This window comes from Orcinus orca, chromosome 6 (assembly GCF_937001465.1).
Source record: "Orcinus orca chromosome 6, mOrcOrc1.1, whole genome shotgun sequence".
Taxonomy (NCBI): domain Eukaryota; kingdom Metazoa; phylum Chordata; class Mammalia; order Artiodactyla; family Delphinidae; genus Orcinus; species Orcinus orca.
This window is the reverse complement of record NC_064564.1, coordinates 78,873,948-78,898,600: the sequence shown is the minus strand read 5'-3', so window position 1 is coordinate 78,898,600 and position 24,653 is coordinate 78,873,948. Positions and strand designations below refer to the sequence as shown.

Here is a 24,653-nt window from a genome sequence, read left to right as displayed (position 1 = left end):
CCGTGTGCATATTCTAGGTGATGGTTTTCCTCTGTTCTACTGCTTCAGTTTCACACTCTTCCACTTGTCTTCCGTCTTTCAAAACTATGTTGAAATCTCTTGATTGTTGTGGGCTTATATACTTAAACACTTTGATACCATCATTTTAGTGTATTGTCAAAACAGACAAGAGCTGAAAGGGTTCTCAGTGCATATTCTGAATCTGCTATTCTGTGGTCCCAGTGTTTAAATTTCTTAGTCTTCCCCAGTGTCTATAATTGCTTTTAGAAATACAATCTCCTTGTCTACTCGTGAAGGAAATGAACACAACACATCTAAAATGACAAGGAATGCGAGTTAGATGCTCTAGGGTCTTGTCGTACTCTGCAACTTACTAATAAACCACTTACGTGCTACAATTTTAGGTGCTCATTTATAAAACAAAAGGGGGTAACTCTAAATGAACTATAGATTACTCCTACTCTAACATTTCATAATTTTCTAAGTTCTTTTCTTAAAATTTCTCTATATTATCATTAATTTTAATTAAAAAAATAAAAATCTAACTTTCTCTTTTGAAAATCAAATAGTAATTTCCATAGTCCTACAATAATAGGATAATTAGTTCTGAAACCTGTCAAGTTTCATGTTTCATATGAAAAGAAAATCATATTAAGTAATTTTTTAAAATTAAACATGGACTTTGTAGCACAAAGACAAGGTCCCTCCAAATGGTGTTCCCTTATTTACTAGAAATTTTCAGCTCTGCATTAAAGTTGAAATAAAATAAATGTATTATTTTTGAGGTTCAAAAATTTGTTATGAAAATCAATTTTTCTTTTCTGTCCATACAAACAAAAGTATGGAATGACATTAGATATCAGGTTTATTAGGTAACATAATGTAGCTTCTTGATATTTTTTATTTTAGGAAAGGAGAATATCAACCTTAAAACTTTTTTCAACTTTACTTTTATTTAAAATGAGATCGTATTTTCCTCTTATAAAAAGAGAGTTCAACTAGAACTGCCAATTTTCTCATCTGTAAAACAAGAGCACTGAATCAGCTGACTATATTCAGAACTTAATTTCTTTATCGTATGATCACTAAGGTTCTCCCTAAACCTAATATCCTAAGGTTCTAAGGAAAGAAAAATATATTACTAATGACATGTTTTGATTTTTATTTCTTAGAGTTCAAATGTCCACCATTCACCTTGGTCTAAGCTTAAGGAACCATTCAAGGGGATACAATGCAGATGGGAGGGGAAAACAGAACCCTCACACAAGCTATGCAGTGTTGCAATAAGGCTTCCACTTGAAAAATAATCTTCTCTATAGCTTTAAAGTGATAACTTTGTACCTGCAATGCTTCTTGTTTCAAATTGATTTTCTCTGGCTCTTCCTGAATACATTCTGAGGAATCATCGACCTCTTCGATTTCTGAGGAGGAAGGACTCTCTACTGTCACAGTCACAGGAAATTCTGACTGCTTGAAGAAAGAAGACAAGATTGTATAAAAGATAACACAAGCAGATACCAAATATTAGAGAACATTTAACAAAAGTGATCTGAGGTATCATTATTTATAAATGTCTCTCACTGCTCCTTAGTCTAAAACAGGCAATGACTAAGTAAAATTACAGGAACTTATTTTTGCTATGTTACTGTACAGACCTCTGTTGTACATGGTTAGGATTAGTAATGGGAATTGCCCATATTATTTTATTAAGTTTCTTTCGCAGAAGCCAAGTGAAGAGCCAAGGTAAACATTTTTCTCAGATCAACTTTATACTGCAAATGAAAAATTTATTCTTTACCATCAGACAAAAACAGTCTGGAAGAAAATGTAGTTTTTCGGAGGAGAATTCATCAGTAAGGGGACTGATAAAGAATCAGAAGAATAATCAGAAAGTCAACATATCTAAGCTGTGAATAATAAACATTAGAATTTTAAAAAATAAATCACGTACACATACACAACTAAAACTGACCCATCAAAAATTTCATCTTCTCATCACCCTTAAGCCCAAACTAGTGTAATAGTAATACAATTCTCCTGTCAAGCTTCACTGCCACTGCAATGTTGTTCAATATGACATTTCCAAACATTTAAAACCTGACCTGGTCACAACCCCATAAAAGTCTACAGATCATAAAGAAGTGTACTGGGATTATATAACTACGCAGAAGACAAGTCACTAGGACATCATTTTGACAACAAGCAGCAAACCCTGCAGCATAGGAAAATCCCAAAGGTAGAACGAGGCACACACCCCTCCCTCTGGGCATGCAAGGGCAGGACTGACACCCAAGGTGCTCTTCTCTCAGTCTCAGCAGTGTTGCCTTTCACAGAGCAACTATGCAGTCTCCCAAGACCACTGGGAAGGAGAATCTGATACTGACAGTATTAGCTTGCCATGAGGCCAAAAGAGAGGGAATGTGTGTGGCCTTGGTGAGAGAGCAGAGGTTTGGTATATGTTGCTTTATATTGGCTTTAAGATCAGGAATTTGTACATATAGCCCACAAACAACATTTCTTGAAAACATATGAACATTCTTGAGTATGACAGCTCCATGTGAGGGGTCAGAAATGGCAGTCAAGTTCGTTTCACTGGGTAACAGCTGATTTGTGGACCGGAGAACAGGCTTCCTTGTTTACAGACATAACCACAAGGCTGCCAGTTGTGTGCCAAATCCACACAACTACACAGTTGCATTGGGAGAGCGACCAGACAAGTTTTAAATCGATTTATTTCAGAGAGGGAAATGCTTCTTGTAAGGCTCTGTCAGTTTAAAAAGCAAAAAGAATGACCATCCCCCTTTCCCAGTTCAACCCCCTATATATTATAAATATGATAGCTACATACCTGCAACCGATTACATACATCACGAGCTTTGATGAATGGAAAACCCCTAAAAAGATATCAACAAAATGAAGTTATATCTTGATGTAAATAATCACCAGTTAAACCCAGTTAATACAACTATTTAGTATTATGTACAGTATCCATACAGAATTGTGTATGAAAATAAGCTCAAAAGAAGGACCTGGAGGGCTCTGCTATGGAGAAAACTGAGCAGAATTCAGCCGACTGGCTTGGTAATAACTCTCTGAACTGCTGAGAGGCCCCTTCAGTTCCTATGTTCAGGATGGTTGAGATTTCAGGCTCACTTCTTTAACTGGTGATATTAATCATTCTCTAATTTACCACTCCATGTGACAAGGATGGACCTGACATGAAGTGTCTCAGAAAGAAGATAGGAAACCACAGAGTTGTTAAACTCAAGGGCAAAGACTGGGGATTCAACACTATAGTTTATGCAACAGCAATTCACATTACCATTTGCAAAAAAGTAGTCGGTTGTCCAATGGGGATTATAAACATCCATTTAACATGAGCAACTGAACAGATATTTTACACAGTAACTACTTCAAGTACTATTTAAAATCAATTCTCTTTGTTTTCTTAAGCAATTGTTAACCTCCAATTTCGTGAATACTACCAGGTAAGTCACTTGAAAATAATCTAGAGCCATCTATTTCACTTAACAAGCCTGAAGCTATAGTTCAACAATTTTATTTACAGTTCTATGACAAAAATTACTATGAACAGCTATCCCCTGGATAAGTAATCAGCTAAAGCTAGTTTGACTCACTAAAGCTGATTTACTGAGTTAAGCCAGTTGGTTTAGAATAGATCTACTCCATATTTCTTTCCTTCTTTTTTTTTTTTTTGCGGTACGCGGGCCTCTCACTGCTGTGGCCTCTCCCGTCGCGGAGCACAGGCTCCGGACGTGCAGGCTCAGTGGCCATGGCTCATGGGCCCAGCCGCTCCGCGGCATGTGGGATCTTCCCGGACCGGGGCACGAACCCGTGTCCCCTGCATCGGCAGGCGGACTCCCAACCACTGCGCCACCAGGGAAGCCCTCTACTCCATATTTCTCATCCATTCTGCATTAAACTATTTCCCATGCCTAAAATGTTTTTTTTCCCATTCGTACATATCCAAATTCCTACTTCTGTGCTGTAGGGCTTGGCTCAACTACACCTGCCTTTAGTGAAACTTTTCTCACCTGCACAATTGGAGATAATTTTAGTCTCCTCGTGATGCCCACGGGTTACCTCTGTTGTGACACTTGAGAAACAAGCTGAAACTCCCAATTATTTTTTGTTTTTCTTCCTTAGAGGGCTCATTAGGCCGAAGCCATGTGTGAGTTATCTTTTTTGCTCTATAGAAAGCACCAGAGACTGCCCACATAATAGAAGTTCCAAAACAAAGAATTCTGAATGACTGAAAAAGACAGGGAATGCAAGCACGTTACCTGTTCCTTTTTGCACGTTCTGCAGTACGCCACGGCAGGAAACCAGACACACCAGGTGGTAGAGGTTCAGGAGCATAACATTCTTTACCAGCAGAGTGTTTCCTTCCATTACTTACAGGTTTCTTTGTGGCCAAGCCTATGTTTGACAAAGCATGATAAGAAGGAATCAAGATGCACCAAAGGTCTACAGAGCAACTGTCACACGTGTACACTTTGAAAGGAATCAAACAGGCACTTGACAATGGTGCCAAGGCCATTAAAAAGAGGATCTTTTTGTAAAAAGGTTTTACATAAGCCAGCATTTTTAAAAAATATAAGTTCTCTACAGTAACAAGTTATTTTAACTAAAACAAAAGTACTGAGATGTGCAGAAATGCAAAAATAAATTTTTAAAAAATCCCAAAGAATGATACATTTTATGTATCATGCAGAAACACTCAAGTTTATTGACTCTTAGAACACCTTTGGCATTTCTGAATCTCCAGGATAGAGAAACACAGATACACACCCATGACTTCTGACAAACAGAATCTTTAGAATTAGACCAAAATTTCAATTTAAGATGAATTTTTCTATGTAAAAACAATAAAAGTTATAAGACTACAAGTGGTAGGTGAGTCAACGTTACCCTCCTATAAGCCTGTCAACATTCACTGCTCATTTGATTTCATATAGAAAACACACAAAAAACAAATGAAACCCACTGGATAAAAGAGTGAAATGTGGAGACATCCTATATTTCAGTAGTAGAGAGTCAAGTATCTTTATATGAAATATTTGGTAGCAAAAACCAGACTTACGTGTTAATATTTTATTTAGAACAAGCCATATATTAAAATTCACATTTAAAAATTTGTATTTACTGAAAACAAACATCATAGGTTAAAATGGTTATATTTATCCTTCAAATCTACTATATTTTATGTTATTTTATTTATTTATTTTAATAGATCTTTATCGGAGTATAACTGCTTCACAATTCTGTGTTAGTTTCTGTTGCACAACAAAGTGAATCAGCCATATGCATACACATGTCCCCATATCCCCTCCCTCTTGAGCCTCCCTCCCACCCTCCCTATCCCACCCCTCTAGGTCATTGCAAAGCACCGAGCTGATCTCCCTGTGCTATGCTGCTGTTTTCTACTATATTTTAGCAGCATTAGGATGGAGTGCAAAATAGAGTGCATGTGGTAATATAGGACAAATATTTCATAGAGTGTAGCTTATTGATAATCACCACATGATCCTGTGTGACTTACATGTCTCTTAAAAATATATAGGAGCTCAGTTCATTTTGTGCTATTCTATTTTGTCTAACTTAATTACCCTCAAAAAAAAATGTTTATATGCATGTGGTTTGTATGTGTATACCCTTCCTTTACTTTCAGAAACTAATGAAAATACATTTGTAATAAAATTTTTTAAAATTACACTTTTCTTGTTAGGAGCTAAAAAAAATTTCTAATAAAAGTTCCCATCTTTTTTTAGGCATACATAATTACAATATAAATGTGACACAATTCACACCATTATTTCACCCCTATACTCACCTGGATCTAACTATATACCCAGTCATTGATTTGGCTTACCTCTATGTCTCCAAATAACTGAGGCAAATACAAAAAAAAGCCCAAGAAATAAAATTACTCTTAAAATAGCTCAATGAGCTCGTATACTTCAGTTACATTTCCACTTTGTTTAATCATGCTAAATAAAAAAAAATTTAATTGTTTTATTCTCATTCCATGATGCCCTATTATATACCACCAGGTACTAATATTATAGAATTCCTAATATGTTTTACATATACGTTTTATTTATATATATTTTTATTTCTAATATCATAGCAAAAGTCAACTTAGCTGTTTTAAGAATGCTTTACATATGATATAAATTTTTAATAATAATATGTAATTAGTGATATCACAAATCTTCTTTGTATGTACTATTTGATTATTAAAATATCACTGTCTTGAAATAACTGGCAGACAAATCATAAGCTTTTTTTTGATTTAATAAACACTCTTAACAACTTCTATTTAATACACTATTGTCCAAGCAAGTTGATTAATGGAGAATCAAAAACATACACCTTTAAGTAGAAAAAAAAAAGGCTGTACTTATGAAGATGTTTACAATAGTTTATTTTAGGTTATTTCCAATTTTTCACCAATTTAAAAAATTGACCAACTCAATGAAAACTTGTGAATACAACGTTAAAAAGTATAACTATGAATCATAAAATTTAAATTTAATATGAAAAGATAAGAATGGCAAATTATATTTAAGCTATGTGGAATTATGTTTATAGACAACAGGAAGAGAAAATAAAAATGTAAATATTGCTTGATAGGATAATGAGACTAGAGGTGGTCTTTTAAATTTTTCATTCTTATGCTAATACAATACCTTTATAAAACCTAAAAATCTTCAAACAACATGTTTTTTAAAAACTGTGGTAAAATACACAAAACAGAAAATTTATCATTTTAACCATTTTAAAGTGGACAGTTCAGTGATATTAAGTCAACAAATTTTTAAAACTTTCAGATGGCACCTAAATAAAAGATGTGTTGTTGTCCATTGGTGATTTTTAATGTATCTGGTATATAACTAAAGTCACCACAAAACTTTTTTTGGGAAATTGGCAGATCATAAACATAAAAAATTTATTTTGCTTTATATTAAACCTTATTGTTTTACTGTTTCAAAATTCAAATTTACTCACAAGAAAGAGTCAGTTTCATATTAGATTTGGTTTCACAAATGCTGCTCCTGCTATTCATTCTTATCAACAACAAAAAAAGACTATTTGTGACTAAAGATAATATGTTCCAGAAAATAAAAAGTTAAGGTCTCTTAGAAACAGTACAAACGTTATCAGTAGAAGTGAATTACACCACATTTATATATTCAGGAGAAATGTGAAACTTATTCCATTGATTGTTAAAGGGTTTTAAAAGCTTTTTATTACATTTGGTAACAAAATTATAGGCTTAGTTGTAAAATCTATCATTTTAGATTTTATGGGCTAACTATCTATGGGTTAACTATCATTTGGAAAATTAAATACACATTACAGTAAGCATTTAGAAAATGTTTTTCTAAAATGTTCCATCTAGGTCAATAAACTTGTCTGTAGAAGTCTTTTATAAGGATAATACATATTTCAAGTTTTTGTTATCATTGAGAGAAACAAGATATTACCTGAATCAAAAATTTAGGTAAGAATTTCTAAGAAAGAAGAAGGGAACAATGGGAAGGTTGGAACTGGGAAGAAATTTTGTTTTATAGCGCAAAAGGTAATTCTGCATTAAAAAAAAAAAATCATCCCTCAAAAGCACCACTACTAAAATTATCATCAAAGTGCACCCCAAATTTCAATTGCAAAGTATTAGAAGTAATCATCAACCAGGAAATATTTTCAAAATAATGAACTTTTTATGAAATCCAAACAATAATGTTGGTTAATATTAATATCTCTTTAAATTCATTTATTATATCTACATTCTATAAATTCTCATAAGTATCAAAATAATTATAGTCCTCCTAATATGCATGTGATTAATATTGGCTGTTTTAATTTTAGCACACTGGAAAACATAAGGGGTATAAATTCTAGTAGCATTAAAAACAAGAAAAAGTTACCAATTCTAATAGTAGCTTTTCCTTTTCGACCACTTCCCAAAATTATAGTTCTCTTTTTCTGTCTAGCAGCTTTGGATGGTTCCTTCACAGATGGAGAAGTTATCCACTGGTACTGAGAAATAATAAATATGCCATTTAAGTTCCAGGTAATTTATGAGGGTTTGATCTTAACTGGAAATTAAGATATTTTAAGTTAAAAAAAGGTTTTCAATCTGCATTTCTCAGAACCTAAATTAAAGAATCACACAACATTTTCAAAGACAGAAAAGCCATTTGATTTGACTAAAAACTTAGTTTTAAGATGGCAGAAAGTACCTTGATAATTTCCTTTTAAGGAAGAAAGAAAAACAAACCATTAAAGAGAAATTATTCCGAGAGAACTAAAACACATTATATACCTCTGACTTGGCACTCCTTCCATTCTGGAGAACTTTTTTGATAACTGATTTCATCACAGAATGATCTAAAGTAAAATAAATTGAAATTAGAATAATTATTTCCCAATGAGTAGCTATTTCCATTTAAAACCAAAAGCCAACTAATTATTGCGCTTCCCATAAATTTAAATATGAAATCTACATTACGTAATCATACACTTATTTCCCCCTTTGTGTATTCTAATTTCTTCCTCAAAAACCTAAGATGCCATCTTGCAGACTGCCCCCAATGGCTACTATTTTGGCAGCAGCAAAGGACAACTTTAAACATTTTGCATCTAAAGCGGCTTTGGATACCTTTGGATAGAAAGTACAGTCTGAGCATTGTCCAGACACTTAGATACCTAAAGGGCATCTAAGATATCAAACCAAAGTCCTGATATTCCCTCAAAAGCCGCTCCTCCCATCAGCTCCCTTCTTCTATGTGATACCACCCAGTTGCACACATAATCATCAATGACTTGTCTCCTTGTTACTATTCCCTTCATACCCCACATCTAATCTATCTGCAAGTCTTGTTAGCTACACCCTCAAAACACAACCTGAATTCAACCACTTTTCACTTGCTCCAAACTTCCAGCCTAAGCTAAGCCATAAACATCTCTTATTTGGACCACTGTGATAGTCTCCTAACTGGTCTCCCTGTTTCTCTTCTTTATCCCCCCAAGTCTATTCTCTATACCAGGTCATCTTATTGAGATACTATTTGGATCATGCCTTTTTCCAGTTCAAAACCGTCTACTCATTTAGAATAATCCACATCTTTACTCTGGCCTTGAAGACTTTACAAGAGCAGACCCCTGGCTAGCTCCTTGACCTCATGTCATACCACACTCTTCTTCACTCAGTACTCTGGCCATGTTGGCCTCCTTGCTTTTCCTTAAATACTCCACCCACCTACATGCCTGCATACGCATTGCCTCCTTGTCCTGGAATGTGCTTACTGCATATCTTCCATGGCTTGCTCCTCTCTTCATTCAGGTCTCCGTTCAAATGCCACTTCTCCAGTGAAGCTGTCCCCTAACAAACCTATCCAATGGAGTCCTACCTGCCCCCCGCCACTCTCCTTACATTAAGATATTTCTGCACTTCCTTCTATCTAAAATTATATTACTTATCTGTTTACTCATTTCTATCTGAACTCCTTCACTAGAATGTAAGCGCCATGAGGGCAAGGCTTTTGTCTGTCTGGTTCACTGCTTTTTCCCTAGTGCCTAAACCCGTACCTGGCACACAGAAGGTATTAAAAATATTGTTAAACTGACAAATGAATAAAGTACTCCTTGCAAGAATTCAGAGGTTGCACAAGAAGGAAATAATGCTCTTGGTGGAAGCAGGCTTAGTATCTAGGTTCACCTCTATTCAGAGTAGAGATAAGAAAAATTTACAAGTATAACTCACTTTAATTGGTAAATTATCTGCTAAAAATGTACAGGAAGTGCAACATTAGAAAAGTACAGTTGACGCTTGAACAACATGGGTTTGAACCTCGCGGGTCCACTGACACACAGATATTTTTCAATAAGTATGTACTATCGTCCTACACGATCCAAGGCTGGTTGAATCCACAGATGTGGAACCACTGACTATAAACTTATACCCAGATTTTCAACTGCTTGGGGGGCGGCATCCCTGACCCCCACGTCGTTCAAGGACCAACTGTATACGATCAGGAAAGTTAAACACATGAAGTTTTAAAAACTGTCAATACGTGAACAAATTCTTTTTGTTTTGCTAGGTGTTAATCAATTAAAAAAAAAAAGTGACCACATACCGACAAGTGGGTTTTTTCTTATATCCAAAACGACCAGAGTTCTGTTGGTTTCAAGGGCCTTTAGTAAAGCCTTTGCTCCTTCACTGGTGAGGCCACACTGCTGCAGGTCAAGTGCTTTGGATGAAAGACAAAAGGTCACTTGCTAACTCTATACAGATTTGACATATAGACAACTCTCATTTTCTCACGTGTGGAAGAGTCCTGCACAAGACCAGTCATGGCAGGTTTGTAATTTTGGGTATGGAAAAAAACAGAAACGTATACACACACACATAATGCATAATCTAATTTAAAAACCTCTTCTTGGATGTGCAATGATAACCCTGCCTTTAGTGCCAATAAATCATCCAACATATTTTACAATTAAAGAACTGAAGAATAACTGTATATAACCTATGAGCAAAAAACATCACAAAATGAATCTCAGTTCATAATTAGCAAGGGCGGCAGTGGCATGTAAACCTCACAAGCAAAAACTGGTGGAGCTCAGAAATGCACTGCATTCTTTTGATCATGATCTTGAGCTCCAAATCACACTTGAAACTAGTTAAAAGGGGAAAACAAAATAGAAGAAATGTAACAACTTTTCCATTGTTCTGTTAGTTTTAGAACAAAAAGACAAGTCTAAGAGGATACAAATAATAACAAATTCAAAGAATGTGTGAATAGAGAATACATACTAAAAACCTATCTTGAAAGTATCATGGTCAAGAACTTTCTCAGTAAAAGGTCAGACTAAAACCAGAACAAATGATCATGACTTCTAGTAGTTCTGGGGCTGAACAACCTACTCATTTAAACAAAAGGGATCATCACAAAAGCACAGGTATTAAAAAATATTACATGAAAGGAAACTATCATGAGTCTTTTTTTTAAGTGCTGTGTGTACCATCGCATTAAAATAACTGAAGTCTTTCAACACCCCACGACACCCAGAAATAGCAAGTCAGACATATGGATCTGACAGGATATGATACAACCCTTACAAACTCTCACTACAGAAGAATGGACACACAGTGTAATTAACCAACTAGCCAAATTAATACAAACAGCCAGTAAACCTCTCTAGTAAATCAAATGAATACAAAATAAAATGTGGTTATTCTCCTATCAGATTAAGCCACGATTCTGTAAGAAAAGCCTTTAAAATGTCTATACCCTTTTGATCCAACAACTGTCTTTCTAAGAATTTAACCAAAATAAATAGTCAGAGATATAGGTAAGGATATATATCAGAGTACTATTTGTAACTGAAAAACTGGACATAGCTTATATACAAGAATGGATAAGCTATGTGTACTGTGGCATATTCATATAATGAAACACTGAACAGTCACAAAAAATGATGCAGTAAACGCAAATTTACTGACTTGCTAAAATGCTCATACTAAATTAACTGAAACAAGTTATAAAATTTGGAGTAATCCTACTTGCATAAAAAAGGGAGAGGTACTCATTTTTGTAGTTTTACAGTTTTTTAAAAGTGTTACAAGCCAGTGTTTGTGAGAGGGAGGCTTCACATCCACTGTTGGGGTGGACTACAAATTGGCATAGCATTTCTGGATGGTAAGCTGGCAATGTGTATCAAAAGTCTTAAAAATATGTCACACTTAGTCATTCCACTTCTAGTAACTTATTCTACAGAAGTAATCCCGACGGACACAGAGATGTACATACAACGTATTCACATTGTTTCTGACAGGGAAAAGCAAACTAAATCTAATTGCAAAGAATTGATTAAACTATGGGACATCAATACGATGGAATACTACATGATACATCATTAAGCGAAAAAAGCAGGAATATGAAACAGCAAGTATACTACAATTCTACTTTTGTAATCCCTAAGTGTACAAATATATTTATAGAAAAAAAAAGACTGAAAGTATATACACCAAAATGAACAGTGATTATGTCTGGGTATTCAGATTATAGGTAATTGTTCTCTTGTTACTCTGTATTTTCTATAAAGGATATATGCAACTCTTAGAGAAAGTTTAAAAGCAAAATAAAAGCTGTCAGAGAAATGAGGCTTTAAGAAAAATCCTATCACAACGTATCATGCCAAAAGCTAAGCACATATAATATTAAAAATTCAATATTTTCAATTTTAGAATTTACCTCTAAGCCATAAATCCTCACTAAGAGATTCTGCAAAAGCACTTGCACCCAGGTCACCAATAAGCGTGTTGCAGTTCAGAGTGATGCGCCTCAAACCAGCCATACAGTCAAGATCAGGTCTCCTGTAACGAAGACTCTCAGCCCAGGTTTCTTCATGCCTTCTGATAGTCTGATACTTCAAAGATTTAATGGGATGAAATTAAGATGCTTGAATAAGGAAACACGGTGTGCCTACTGAGTATGGCTTATTATGTCAGAGATTTACACACACACACATCAAGCATATATGCCAGGAGAATCAACCTGAGAAATTAAACAGTCAGTTCTGCTTTACGAGTCCAGTGACCCAGATTCTAGTCGGTCAGTGATTAGATTCCAGCCACTGGATGACCTGTTCTTGAACACTTACGTAAAGTTGGACAACTCAATTACAGTCCATGAATTATTTTCCTTATCTTCTAAGTCAGGAAATTGGTTCTAAATTCTATCATTGCTGAGGTTCTAAATTTCATCATTCTGTCCTTCAGTCTCCAAACACCTGACTGGGCAACCCATAAGAAAACTTTTTAATATGCATCTTATTTATTAACAAATAATATACACGAAGTTCTATACATATAATTTATGTACATTATAAACTACACAGATATTTTTTAAGTGATACAAAGGTAAACAGGTTCTAATATTTTCTTTTCCTAACTCCTAAGGCATTATTTTATTTTTAAAAAAATATTTATTTATTTATTTGGCTGTGCCGGGTCTTTAGTTGCGGCATGCCAGATCTTTTAGTTGTGGCATGTGGGCTCTTAGTTACAGCATGCATGTGGAATCTAGTTCCTTGGGCAGGGATCGAAACCAGGCCTCCTGCATTGGGAGCACAGAGTCTTAACTGCTGGACCGCCAGGGAAGTCCCAGGCATTATTTTAAAAACTATATTTACAAAAATGGATCTCACATGCTCCCTAGGGTATGCACACAAACTTCAGAGGCCTGGACTATGCAGAGCCAGTTTGATGTGCCTTGGGAAAATAATGGTTTGACATTTAACCACAAGTATTGTCTTAAAGACATTCAATTCTTTATATTTATAAAATAAATTTTGGTAACAGGGAACACTGACTTTAAATGAAAAAAGTCTTATTACATTCTTGAAAAAATAAGACTCAAAGTGCCTTTGACACTCTAAAAGGAAAATCATTAGTGTCATTTTTCTATTAACAATAACTTATAAAAGCTACAAGCAGAAATAACAGCAATCACTTACACAGTGCTTAGTATGTGCCAGGCACTATTTATACAAATTAGTTCATTTAAACCTCATAATGAGGCATAGAGGTTAAGTGATTTGTCCATGGTCACTAGCTATGAAATGGGAGAAAGCGAATTTGAACCTAGGCCATTTGGCTTTGGCACCCAAGTTCTTGACTGCTTTCATTCCCAGGGGTCAATGGACTTGCCCTGTATGGGCTCAAAGAATTTTTCAATTTTTAAAATCTAAATTTAAAAATTGCCAGCTTTGTGGGCTATACAGTTTCTGTTGCAACTACTCAACCCCACTGGTGTAGGGTAAAAGTAGCCACAGCTACCATGTAAACAATGGGTGCGACTATGTTCCAAGAAACCTTTCTTTACAAAACCAGGCGACGGGCTGGATCTGGCCCACCAGCCATAGTTTACCTATCCCTGATCTGCACCAGCAAACTATTAAAAAGGCTTCATGTAAAATTATTAAATAACTTTAAGCCTAAATACAGTAATTATAACCACTGTAAAGTTGTTAAGGCATTATTTTAAAAACTGTATTTACAAATTGCTGATGTAGTGATTTTTATTAGTTTATAAACTACATCAGCTAATAAACACTGGATTCATTTAAGTCTTGAAGACTATAATGGCATAGTTTCTGCACAGCATCACAATCAATGTTTTCAGTAACTAAAAATACATGAAAGTATTATTATGTATTATATATTAAATGTCTGATTTCTAAATTTAAGTGGACTATCTTTACTAAATGGTAGAATCCCAAACTGAAAACTGGTCACATTCTTTCAACAAAACTAAAGCTGCACTCACAGGTATCAAAACACAAAAATGAACTGCCATCTGTATCAATATGTTAATGTGCTTCAATCACATATGTTTTCATGAAAGTTTAAACATAAAATCACCTTTAAGATCTTGGCCATGTGATCTGCTCCCTGCCATGTCAGATTACACCCCGTGAAGTTTACTGTCTTAAGAGTGATAGAGTTCTTTATACCTTGACAAATAACTAAAAGGGAAAAAAAAAAACCACACACACAATAAGATGAAGATCCTATACATTTGTCAATCTTGACTTATTTGCTTTTCTTGAGTCAATTGGAGGTTTATAGCCACATTCTTGAAATCATTAACTACAATCTTCCCAAACAGGTAATTGACGAACCAATACATTCTAAAACTTGTCAGTAACAAAGTGTTATTCCAGTTTACAGCAACAGTTTAATTCTATTTAGATACTAAAACTGAATACACTGAATACTGCAAACTTTATTCCCAACCACTAAAGTACTACATACCTTTTGAGACATAGGAAGAAAAAGAAAAACCTAAAAAGCATAAGACTCTTCCGATTTTCATTTCCAATGATACATCCCAATCTTGATTATCAATCAACAATTTAAATGTCAACTATAAATCTAGTATTTTATTAGGTGCTATGCAATATACTAGAGCAATAGAAGATAGAGGACCTCAAACACTCTGTTCCCTCAAATTGAAAGGCAGGCTTCCTGACCCCTCCAGACCACTACTGGACACAGGGAACACACACTAATATTTCAGGACCCCAACCAACAGTCACCTGCTTTGTGATTACTTCCACGACACACCCCCGCCAACACCACTGAGTTTGCTGCTCCTACGGGACGTTACAAATATTTCCTATTTTAACACATACCACAGTGCATTATAATTATGATTGCAGATAGATGTTTTAACAATTTAAAGATAATGATGACTTTTTTGCTCTTTACATCTTGCTATTTCCCTTCCCGTAATATTTCTTGAAGAGAAACCATAAAAATATAAACAAACACAAAAAACAGAAAATATACAAAATGTGTGGTTTGTGGCTTAACACAAACTTAAGTAAAATTAGTTCTGACAGTATCCAGCATGACAAACTTCCATGGTACAAATGAGAATGGACCAAGGTTTGAGCAGGTACAGGAGACAATCCAGGCATGAACAACAGCAAGAAAAGGTGGACAGGAAGTAACATGGTGTGTAGGAAATCATGAGACCAGTCTGATGGGAAGAGACTTAAACAAGACTGAAACTCACTTTCTAAACCTCCATCTCCAATTGGACAATTCGCAAGACACAGGTGCACCAAAGTGGCCGATTTATTCAATCCCTTTAATGGGGAGAAAAAGTTTAAAATTTTATTGGTTTAGTATGCCCCAAAAGCAACTATCAAATGTTGGCAGGACACAATGAAGGCTTACCTTTGTTAACATAGTTAAGTCTCTCTCTCTCAGAACTAGCCCATTTAGCTCCAGGTTCCTTAGCGCACCCGACGCACTTACACAGCATTTAAGAGCTTTACACAACTGGAAGGTCACATCTTTATTTCTTATCGCAGGAACACGACTTCTGTAAACTTTATTTCTGTCAGAACCTAAAGCAAAATTATTGTAAGATGAGTGATTTAAACCATACATTTTATCATCATTAAAAAGTACCTAAAAAAAAAAAAGCATCTGCTCTGTGCTAAGGATTAGAAACGACTCCTGCCCTTAAAGCCTTGATTAAGGAGGGACATGTGTAAACTCAAAATTTCAATCACATGAGATAAAGAAACATAACCTTTATGCACAGAGATTCTTTTGGAGGCAAAAAGTTATATCTAAGTGATGGCTTCATGATAACCCTGAAGTAGAATCTAGAAAGATGAGACTATGCAGAGTTGCAGTAGGAGGTGCATTAACTGAGAGAGCACCTGTGCAAAGACACTCAAGCCTGACACCTGCTGGGCACTGTAAATACTGCAGGTGGGGATGACTAAAGGCCAGGGGTCCAAGTGTGAGAAGAGACAGAAATTAAAATAGAGATGTTGGCCGAAGCAAGCCTGGGAGAGAGCATGGCTTGCATCCCACAGGTGATGAGGCCTGGGGCTACCACTGGCTGAGTAAGGGTGCCTCCACTAATTAGAAAAAGGCACCCTGCTGCTGAAGGACCAATTAGATAAAGGGAGTGATCACAGAAAGCTCCCCTTCCTCAGGGCCAAATAGCCCCATGAGGCTTGGAAGAGCACAGTTCAGACTATACGCCTCTGTGCAGAGCACACGCTGGGTGGCTAGTATGCACTAACTCTGTGTGGGCAAGCCATTAGCAGCGTTGTTTTAAGCGTATCTTTCTATTGTAGAAGATCACTCAACCCAAGTAGGCAGATGAACTTAGAGGAACTGAGCCCAGGGGCCGCGAAATCACCTAGGAGCTTCTGCCATAGTCCTGGCAAAATGTAATATGGATGAAGAAGCAAATTTAGGAGGAGGCCAAAATCTACAAGCTAGACCCACTGGATGCAAGACATAAAGAAAGTTCAGTGAAGGAGCTCTGAAGAGAATGGGCTCTGCAATAAATTTTTCTTACATTCAATGTAAAATATTAGGCAAAATTAAGTACAGTGGCCTTTACGGTCCCTTCCAGCTATAATTTCTTTTGATTTCTAAGTTAGTACTGTGGTTAAGTAAAGTCCCTTCAGAGGTACAGAACAGTTCCTACACCTGAATGGGATGCAAAGAATAATCTGACTTCTCTTCACCAGGGGATGAGTTGAACTGTCCTTGAAGAAGAGATAACAGATGGTGTGAACCCCAGATCCTAGAAAAGGGCCAGGCAAACGACAAGTATTCAGGTTTTTGAAAACAAAGGAACAATCATTTCCTCTCCTAGATCTTCACACCCTTCCTCTGCCGGCTACTTTTTCTCAGCTTATAAACATCCTCAAATATACCCACCTAAAAAACTCTCAGACCTATGATTCTTTGGATCTTCTTGTGGGTAACCTAAGTCTCTCCCATGCCTTCAAACACCTGTCCTCCCAAAAAGCCCAGATCTGTACCTTGGGCCCAGACCCGTCTACCAGGCCCCTCTAAAGCACTGAAGATGAAGTAAGATCCTCTCCCCATCCCCAATCCCTTCCTACTGTGCTGTGTATCTCACAAAAAGATGCAGCTGTAAACTGTCACCCACACTTGCTGCCCTCCCTTTTCTAACTGGTCACCAGGCCCCACCCAATCTCTCTCGGATCTCCAAAATCCAGTCCCACATTTTATAACTTAAGTGGGACCCTTAGATTACAATTCACCCTGCACCCAATCAACTGCATTCCATACGGAGGTCCGAGTGAGCCTCTAAACCAGAAGTCCATCTCACTGTTCTTTAGTGTTTCCCTCAGCCTTCAGGATAAACATCCAAACTTCTGACAGGACAAACAAGGCCCCTTTCTGTTGGGCCCCACTAGGTTTCCAGTATCAACTCTCATTTCTTTCCCAAACCCTGAGTTCCACTCCTGTACCTTAGTTTTGCCATTTTTTCTTATATTTCTCAAACTTTGACACACACTTCTCCCTCCTACTACCCCAGGAGCTTCTACATATCCTTAGAAAGGATGGCACCTCCTCCAAGAAGCCTACCCTGAACTTTCCCTTCCAAGATTCTGTGTTCTACAAAGGGGAAAGGTGGGGGGGAGGGATAAATTAGGAATTTGGGATTAACATATACACACGACTATATATAAAATAGGTAATCAACAAGGACCTACTGCATAGCACAGGGAACTCTACTCCATATCCTATAACAACCTGTATGGGAAAAGAATCTTAAAAAGAATGGATATATGTATAACTGAATCACTTTGCTGTACACCTGAAACTAACACAATATTGTAAATCAACTGTCCTCCAATATAAAATAAAAATTAAATTTAAAAAAAGAAAGATTCTGTGCTCTTTAGCACCAGAACTCACTTCTTCCAGAGCACTGACTACTGTGCTTGTGTTTACCTGCTGCCCAGTAGAAGGGAAGATTACCTACGGCAGAAGCATCGTCTCCAGCAGCCCTTGGTTCTGACAACTCATTCAAGTGCCAGGATACTTTACCCACATAACCTACTTCATTAATTCTAAGAACCCACAGAAAGAGTGGTTTTTAATGTCATTTTACAAGTGTGAGGAATGTAGTTCAAAAGTAACCTGCCCAGGCCACAGAGCGCATAAGCCCTAGAATTCAAACCCTAAGCTGCCTTCACACCTGTGCTCTTCCCACTATATGATACGACTATTTTGAAAAAAAATTTTTTTTTCCTGAGCCCTGTTTTAATGGAAAGGAAATGAAGCTGGGATATATCAATTTCCTAATCGCTTTGGTCTGTACGGGACAAAGTCATGCAACAGACCAAGTAACATCTGTGGAACAATTAACGATGCTCCAAACTGTGCTAAGTGTTCTACATTGTAGAGTCTACAAGCATTAACAGAGTGCCTCCTTGTAACCGCCACAGAGAGTGGGTCCTGTTAAGCCCATACTACAGATGAGAACACTGAGACCTAGAAGCCTTAAGGCACTCCGCAGGAGTCCTAGGCCGCACGCCCCGTCTGGTGCACGCACACCCGGGCACTGGGCACCGGTTCTAGTGCCCACCCTCCACCTTGCACCATCAAACCCCGCTTCGCAGCGCCGACACCAGAGCCCCTGGAAGCGGGAACTACAAACCTGTCTCGCCAAGCCATGGCTGGAAGAAGCTCCTGATACAGATCAGGGGCAGATCTTTATTAATCTTGAGGGTGCTCAGAAGCGGCGCCCAGTCCAGCCCGCGGAGGCGGTCGGCGTTGAAGTCCAGCACGCCCTCCCGCAGACAAGCGCGCACGGAGGGCAGAGGCACCGAGTCCTGCAGCGCGCACAGGTACTCATAATGCGAGACGAAGTCGGCCGCGCTATCGCGGCGCAGCTTCACCGAGTGGATCATGGCCCCAGCGCGGCCTCGGGGGACGCTGGCTGCGGGAACGATGCCCACACCCGCCTGGGGACCCCGGTTCGCCTCCCGGTCCCTCCGGCGCCCACCGCCCGGCGGCTGCGGCCACGCAGCGTGCGCAGGACCTGCGTACCAGCCAGAAGACGAAGGGCTACGGGCCCCAGCTAGGCCGGCCCCTCGATGCCGCGCTCCCGCGCCGCTTCCCGCGCCACAGAGCAGGCAGTTGGCGCCAGCCTCATCGCCCTCCGCGCCGCGGGGCTGCGGTTCAAGCCGGTTGGCGGCGCCGTGGGGACGTCAGCGCGCTCGTCGTGCGTCAGCACGCAGCCCCGCCTCCCGTGGGGACCCGGCCTGAGGAGCAGGGGAGGGAGCTTCGAGACTAGGGCAGCGCGAAAAGTAGGTGGTTTGGAGAATTGGGGGTTTCCAGAAGGCGTTTACTGACTGATCCAAATAAAAGTGAGATATGGTTGTATCAATGCATTTTATTTATTTTTTATTTTTTTTATTTTTTGCGGTACGCGGGCCTTTCACTGTTGTGGCCTCTCCCGTTGCGGAGCATAGGCTCCGGACGCGCAGGCTCAGCGGCCATGGCTCACGGGCCCAGCCGCTCCGCGGCACGTGGGATCTTCCCGGACCGGGGCACGAATCCGTGTCCCCTGCATTGTCAGGCGGACTCTCAAACACTGCGCCACCAGGGAAGCCCTCAATGCATTTTAAAAGTAGTTAAACTCCCGATAAGTGTCTGTGCTCGCCCCGCCCAGGAGAAAGCGTGCACTCCGTGAGGGACACATGAAAAGCTGAGTGCCTGTGGTCCCTTACCTCGTGCACGGGTGTGTAAATTTCTGCGGAGAGCTCTTAATTTCTGTAATTTCTGCTGACTTGACAAGGTGGTTGGCAAATGGTCACTTGTTCCATGCATTCAGGACACGATCGTGGTTACTAATAATCACTTTGTTTTGTACTGATAATGATGGCTAACTCTGGTAACTAGTACTTTCTGTCTCCTAGGCATTATTTTAAGCACTGTTTCAGTATGAAATCATTCAGTTTTCCTAACAACTCCACAGAGAATTTACTACTGAATATCCACTTTACAAAAGAGAAACTGAGGCGTAGGAAGTGAAGTAACTAAGTAAGAGGAAGAACTCAGACAATTGGTGTTAATAAATTAACCCTGCAAGGAGGCCGTTAGACTAGTGATGTGGCCGCCTGCATAAACCAACCAAAATCTAAGACTGTAAATGCCTCAGGATTACGAAAACCGCTAAGGACAACCAGTCACAAACCACCAACTAGGCTTTAAAGCCATAGCAAGTCAGTAATTTACTTGCTTTGCTTCTGCCCTTTTAAAATAAAAACCTCTGCAGCTCCTGTGGCTGGAGTGCTCCTCACCACTTTCAGTTTGGTGATGCCTGAATTGAATCTATTTTTGCTCAAATAAACTCTTAAAATTTTAAATATGCCTCAGTTTGTCTTTTAACATTGGCCGTAGAAGTTGGATGCTCCGAACTGTATCCAGTGTCTAGAACAGCGGTCGTCCTCTGGTCAGGCCTTAGGTGTTACGTGTACAACGTTCCTCTTCTACCACCACCTTCTGGATGCCTCCACCCACTACCATCTCCCGCGCATCAGATCCCCTAGATGTGGTCAGCAATGGCTTTCACATGCAGCGTGCTCACATTATAACATCGCAGACACTCCTCCGTCCTCCAGCCAGTGTGTGAAGTGAAACATTACCATTCCTGTGGAAGAGTCTCGTGTGACCACTTTCCCAAACACAGCCACTCCCCAGCTGACCCTGGGTAACCCCTCTTCTGAACTTGGTCTCCATCACTGCCATGGATGTCTTTAGATTTATGCTATATTTTTAGGTATTCTTAAACAGCATATAGTATTCTACTATGTTTTCTCTTGTTACTTGCTTTATTTAGTGTTATCTTTGCTAGGTTCATCCATGCTGATACATAAAGATCTGTCTAGTTCATGTACTTTCCTCGCTATGTAAGATTCCCATGTAGGGAAATAGAATAATTTATATGTGTATTTTCCTGTTGATGGACATTTAAATTGTTTCCAATTTTCAGTATGATTTCTTTTTTAAAAAAATTTTATACAATCTTTAAAGGTTGCTTTACATTACAGTTATTACAAAATATTGGCTATATTCCCTGTGTTGTACAATACAACCTTGAGCCTATCTTACACCCAGTAGTTTATATCTCTCACTTCCCCACCCCTGTATTGCCCCCTCCTCCCCCTCCGCACTGGCAACCATTAGTTTGTTCTCTATACCTGTGAGTCTCCCTCTTTTTTGTTATATTCACTAGTTTGTTGTATTTTTTAGATTTCATATATAGGTGATATCATACAGTATTTATTTTTGTTTGACTTATTTCACTTAGCATAATGCCCTCCAAGTCCATCTATGTTGCTGCAAATGGCAAAATTTTGTTCTTTTTTATGGCTGAGTAGTATGCCATTGGTTACATGTACCACATCTTCTTTATCCATTCATCTCTTGATGGACACTTAGGTTGCTTCCATATCTCGGCAATTGTAAATAATGCTGCTATGAACACTGGGGTACGTGTATCTTTTCAAATTAGTGTTTTTGTTTTTTTCGGATATATACCCAGGAGTGGAGTTGCAGGGTCATATGGTAGTTCTATTTTTATTTTTTTGAGAACCCTCCATACTGTTTTCCACAGTGGCTGCACCAATTTACATTCCTACCAACAGTGTACCAGGGTTCCCTTTTCTCTACATCCTTGCCAACATTTGTTGTTTGTGCTCTTTTTGATGCTAGCCATTCTGACAGGAGTGAGGTGATACCCCAGTGTAGTTTTGATTTACATTTACCTGATGATTAGCAATGTTGAGCATCTTTTCATGTGCCTGTTGGCCATCTGCATTTCCTCTTTGGAAAAATGTCGATTCAGTTCTTCTGCCCATTTTTTAATCGGGTTGTTAGTTTTTTTGATGTTGAGTTTTATGAGCTGTTTATATATGTTGGATATTAATCCCTTATTGGGCATATCCATTGTAAATATTTTCTCCCATTCAGTAGGTAGTCTTTTCATTTTGTTGATCATTTCCTTTGCTTGCAAAAGCTTTTAAGTTTAATTAGGTCCCATTTGTTTATTTTTGCTTTTATTTCCTTTACTTTAGGAAATGGATCCAAAAAAATATTGCTGTGTTTATGTCAAAGAGTGTTCTGCCTATGTTATCTTCTAAGAGTTTTATAGTATCCAGTCTTACGTTTAGCTCTTTAATCCATTTTGAGTTTATTTTTGTATATGGTGTTAGAGAATGTTCTAATTTCATTCTTTTACATGTAGCTGTCCAGTTTTCCCAGCACCACTTATTGAAGAGACTGTCTTTTCTCCATTGCATAATCTTGCCCTCTTTGTCATAGATTGGCATAAGTGCATGGGTTTATTTCTGGGCTTTCTAACCTGTTCCATTGATCTATATTTCTGTTTTTGTGCCAGGACCATACTGTTTGGATAACTGTAGCTTTGTAGTATAGTCTGAAGTCAAAGAGCATGGTTCCTCCAGCTCTGTTCTTCTTTCTCAAGATCGTTTTGGCTATTCAGGGTCTTTGGTGTTTCCATACAAATTAAAAATTTTTTTTGTTCTAGTTCTGTGAAAAAATGCCATTGGCATTTTTATAAGGATTGCATTGAATCTATAGATTGCCTTGGGTAGTATGGTCATTTTAACATTATTGATTCTTCCAATCCAAGAACATGGAATATCTTTCCATCTGTTTGTGTTATCTTCAATTTCTTTTATCAGTGTCTTATAGTTTTTGGAGTTCAGGTCTTTTGCCTCCTTAGGTAGGTTTATTCCTAGGTATTTTATTCTTTTTGATGCAATGGTAAGTGGGATTGTTTCCTTAATTTCTCTTTCTGATAGTTCATTGTTAGTGTATAGAAATTCAGCAGATTTCTGAGTATTAATTTTGTATCCTGCAACTTTACCAAATTCATTGATGAGCTCTAGTAGTTTGCTGGTGGCTCTTTGGGATTTTCTTTGTGTAGTATCATGTCATCTGCAAATAGGGACAGTTTTACTTCTTCCTTTCCTATTTGGATTCCTTTTTTTTCTTTTTCTTCTCTGATTGCTGCGGCTGGGACTTCCAAAACTATGTTGAATGTAAGTGGTGAGAGTGGGAATCCTTGTCAGTATGATTTCTGTGTCGCTACATCCATTTTTTTTAGTCTCCAGCATCATTTAATGTAGTTGTCTCCTGTCTTCTTAAAGCTCCCTCTTCTGTGTTTTCCATCAAGCCACTTGATTTTTTTATCCCTCTCTAATTCCTTCTTCACAGTCTCACTCTTGGGTGTCTCTTGCTTACCCAGTTTCATTGTAGGTGTTCTTTAGGTTCCCATCCTCAGTGTCCACCCTTTCGGACATTTCACAGTTTCTCTGGGTGATCTTATTTCCTGTTCAGGCTTAACTTCCCCCTCCAGGGTGATGTCTTTATTATTTATTTTTTTTTGCGGTATGTGGACCTCTCACTGTTGTGGCCTCTCCCGTTGCGGAGCACAGGCTCCGGATGCGCAGGCTCAGCGGCCATGGCACACAGGCCTAGCCGCTTAGCGGCATGTGGGATCCTCCCAGACTGGGGCACGAATTCGTGTCCCCTTCCTGGAAAGCCGCATATTTCTCATTGTCCTCAGCATCAGATCTGTGTTCCTTAGCTTGGCATATAAGCTCCTTCATGATTTGACTACCTCTTTTGTCTTACTTCTGGCTACACTCCTTCCTGAATGTCTTCTCTAGACATGTGGACCAGCTTGTAGTTTCTGATGTTCTATCATTCCTTCCTGGGCCTTTACAGATGCTGCTTCTTTACTTAAGACCCTCCTCTTCTGCTTGCTCTTCAGAAAGCTGACACCCGCCTGTTTCCCAGCCTCAGGTTGGGGGCCAGCTTCCCTGGGAGGCTTTCTTTCCCTGACCCTCATCTCTCCTCCCCTGCTTGTTTAGTGCCTCACTACTCTGCTCCCTGACATCCCTGTATCATAATACTTGGTGTCTCCAATGATAAGCATCTTTTTAGATAGTTTTCCTTCCATAGACTCTAAGCCCTTTGAAGGCAGGGAAAGTGTCTCATTCATCCTTATATTCCCTATGCCTAGCACAGTGTTGGTACAGAGGAAGTGCTGATTAATGACTACTGGGACTTTCTCATCTATTCTCCATATAAGTCATTACTAGCACCTTGTGGCTACTGCCTACAGATGAACTTCAGGGAAGCTTCATCATATTAATTAATCATCTAACATATTAATTTAAAATGTGTTTTCCTCGAGCTTCCCTATTTTCTGTCTGGCAGTCAAGGC

The 24,653-nt window shown here is 38.3% G+C and overlaps 2 protein-coding genes across 15 annotated transcripts in view; one reads left to right on the top strand and one right to left on the bottom strand.

Annotated features, from left to right (window-relative positions):
* Positions 1 to 19,580, bottom strand: part of CEP78 (centrosomal protein 78) — a 49,885-nt gene extending 30,305 nt beyond the window's left edge. For 7 of the 13 annotated variants that reach the window (XR_007477793.1, XR_007477792.1, XR_007477794.1 and 4 more), the window contains exons 1-11: positions 19,050 to 19,572; positions 15,779 to 15,951; positions 15,615 to 15,687; positions 14,456 to 14,559; positions 12,285 to 12,459; positions 10,164 to 10,277; positions 8,351 to 8,415; positions 7,953 to 8,064; positions 4,305 to 4,440; positions 2,849 to 2,894; positions 1,342 to 1,470 (exon numbers count right to left, since the gene is read on the bottom strand). Coding sequence is in view for 9 of the 13 variants with exons in the window: in XM_049710829.1 (XP_049566786.1) it covers positions 1,342 to 1,470; positions 2,849 to 2,894; positions 4,305 to 4,440; positions 7,953 to 8,064; positions 8,351 to 8,415; positions 10,164 to 10,277; positions 12,285 to 12,459; positions 14,456 to 14,559; positions 15,615 to 15,687; positions 15,779 to 15,951; positions 19,050 to 19,302 (1,380 nt within the window). In the remaining 4 variants the exon portion in view is untranslated. Of the gene's footprint in view, positions 1 to 1,341; positions 1,471 to 2,848; positions 2,895 to 4,304; positions 4,441 to 7,952; positions 8,065 to 8,350; positions 8,416 to 10,163; positions 10,278 to 12,284; positions 12,460 to 14,455; positions 14,560 to 15,614; positions 15,688 to 15,778; positions 15,952 to 19,049 lie in introns of those variants that run through there. The other 6 variants (XM_049710825.1, XM_049710826.1, XM_049710831.1 and 3 more) reach the window with 6 other exon arrangements.
* A 62-nt stretch (positions 19,581 to 19,642) lies between these two features.
* LOC101279781 (guanine nucleotide-binding protein G(q) subunit alpha) overlaps positions 19,643 to 24,653 on the top strand; it is a 439,263-nt gene continuing 434,252 nt past the window's right edge. Inside the window, exon 1 of one of the 2 annotated variants that reach the window (XM_049710835.1) lies at positions 19,643 to 19,701. The gene's annotated coding sequence lies outside the window, so the exon portion shown is untranslated. Of the gene's footprint in view, positions 19,762 to 24,653 lie in introns of both variants that reach the window. The other variant, XM_049710834.1, reaches the window with a different exon arrangement.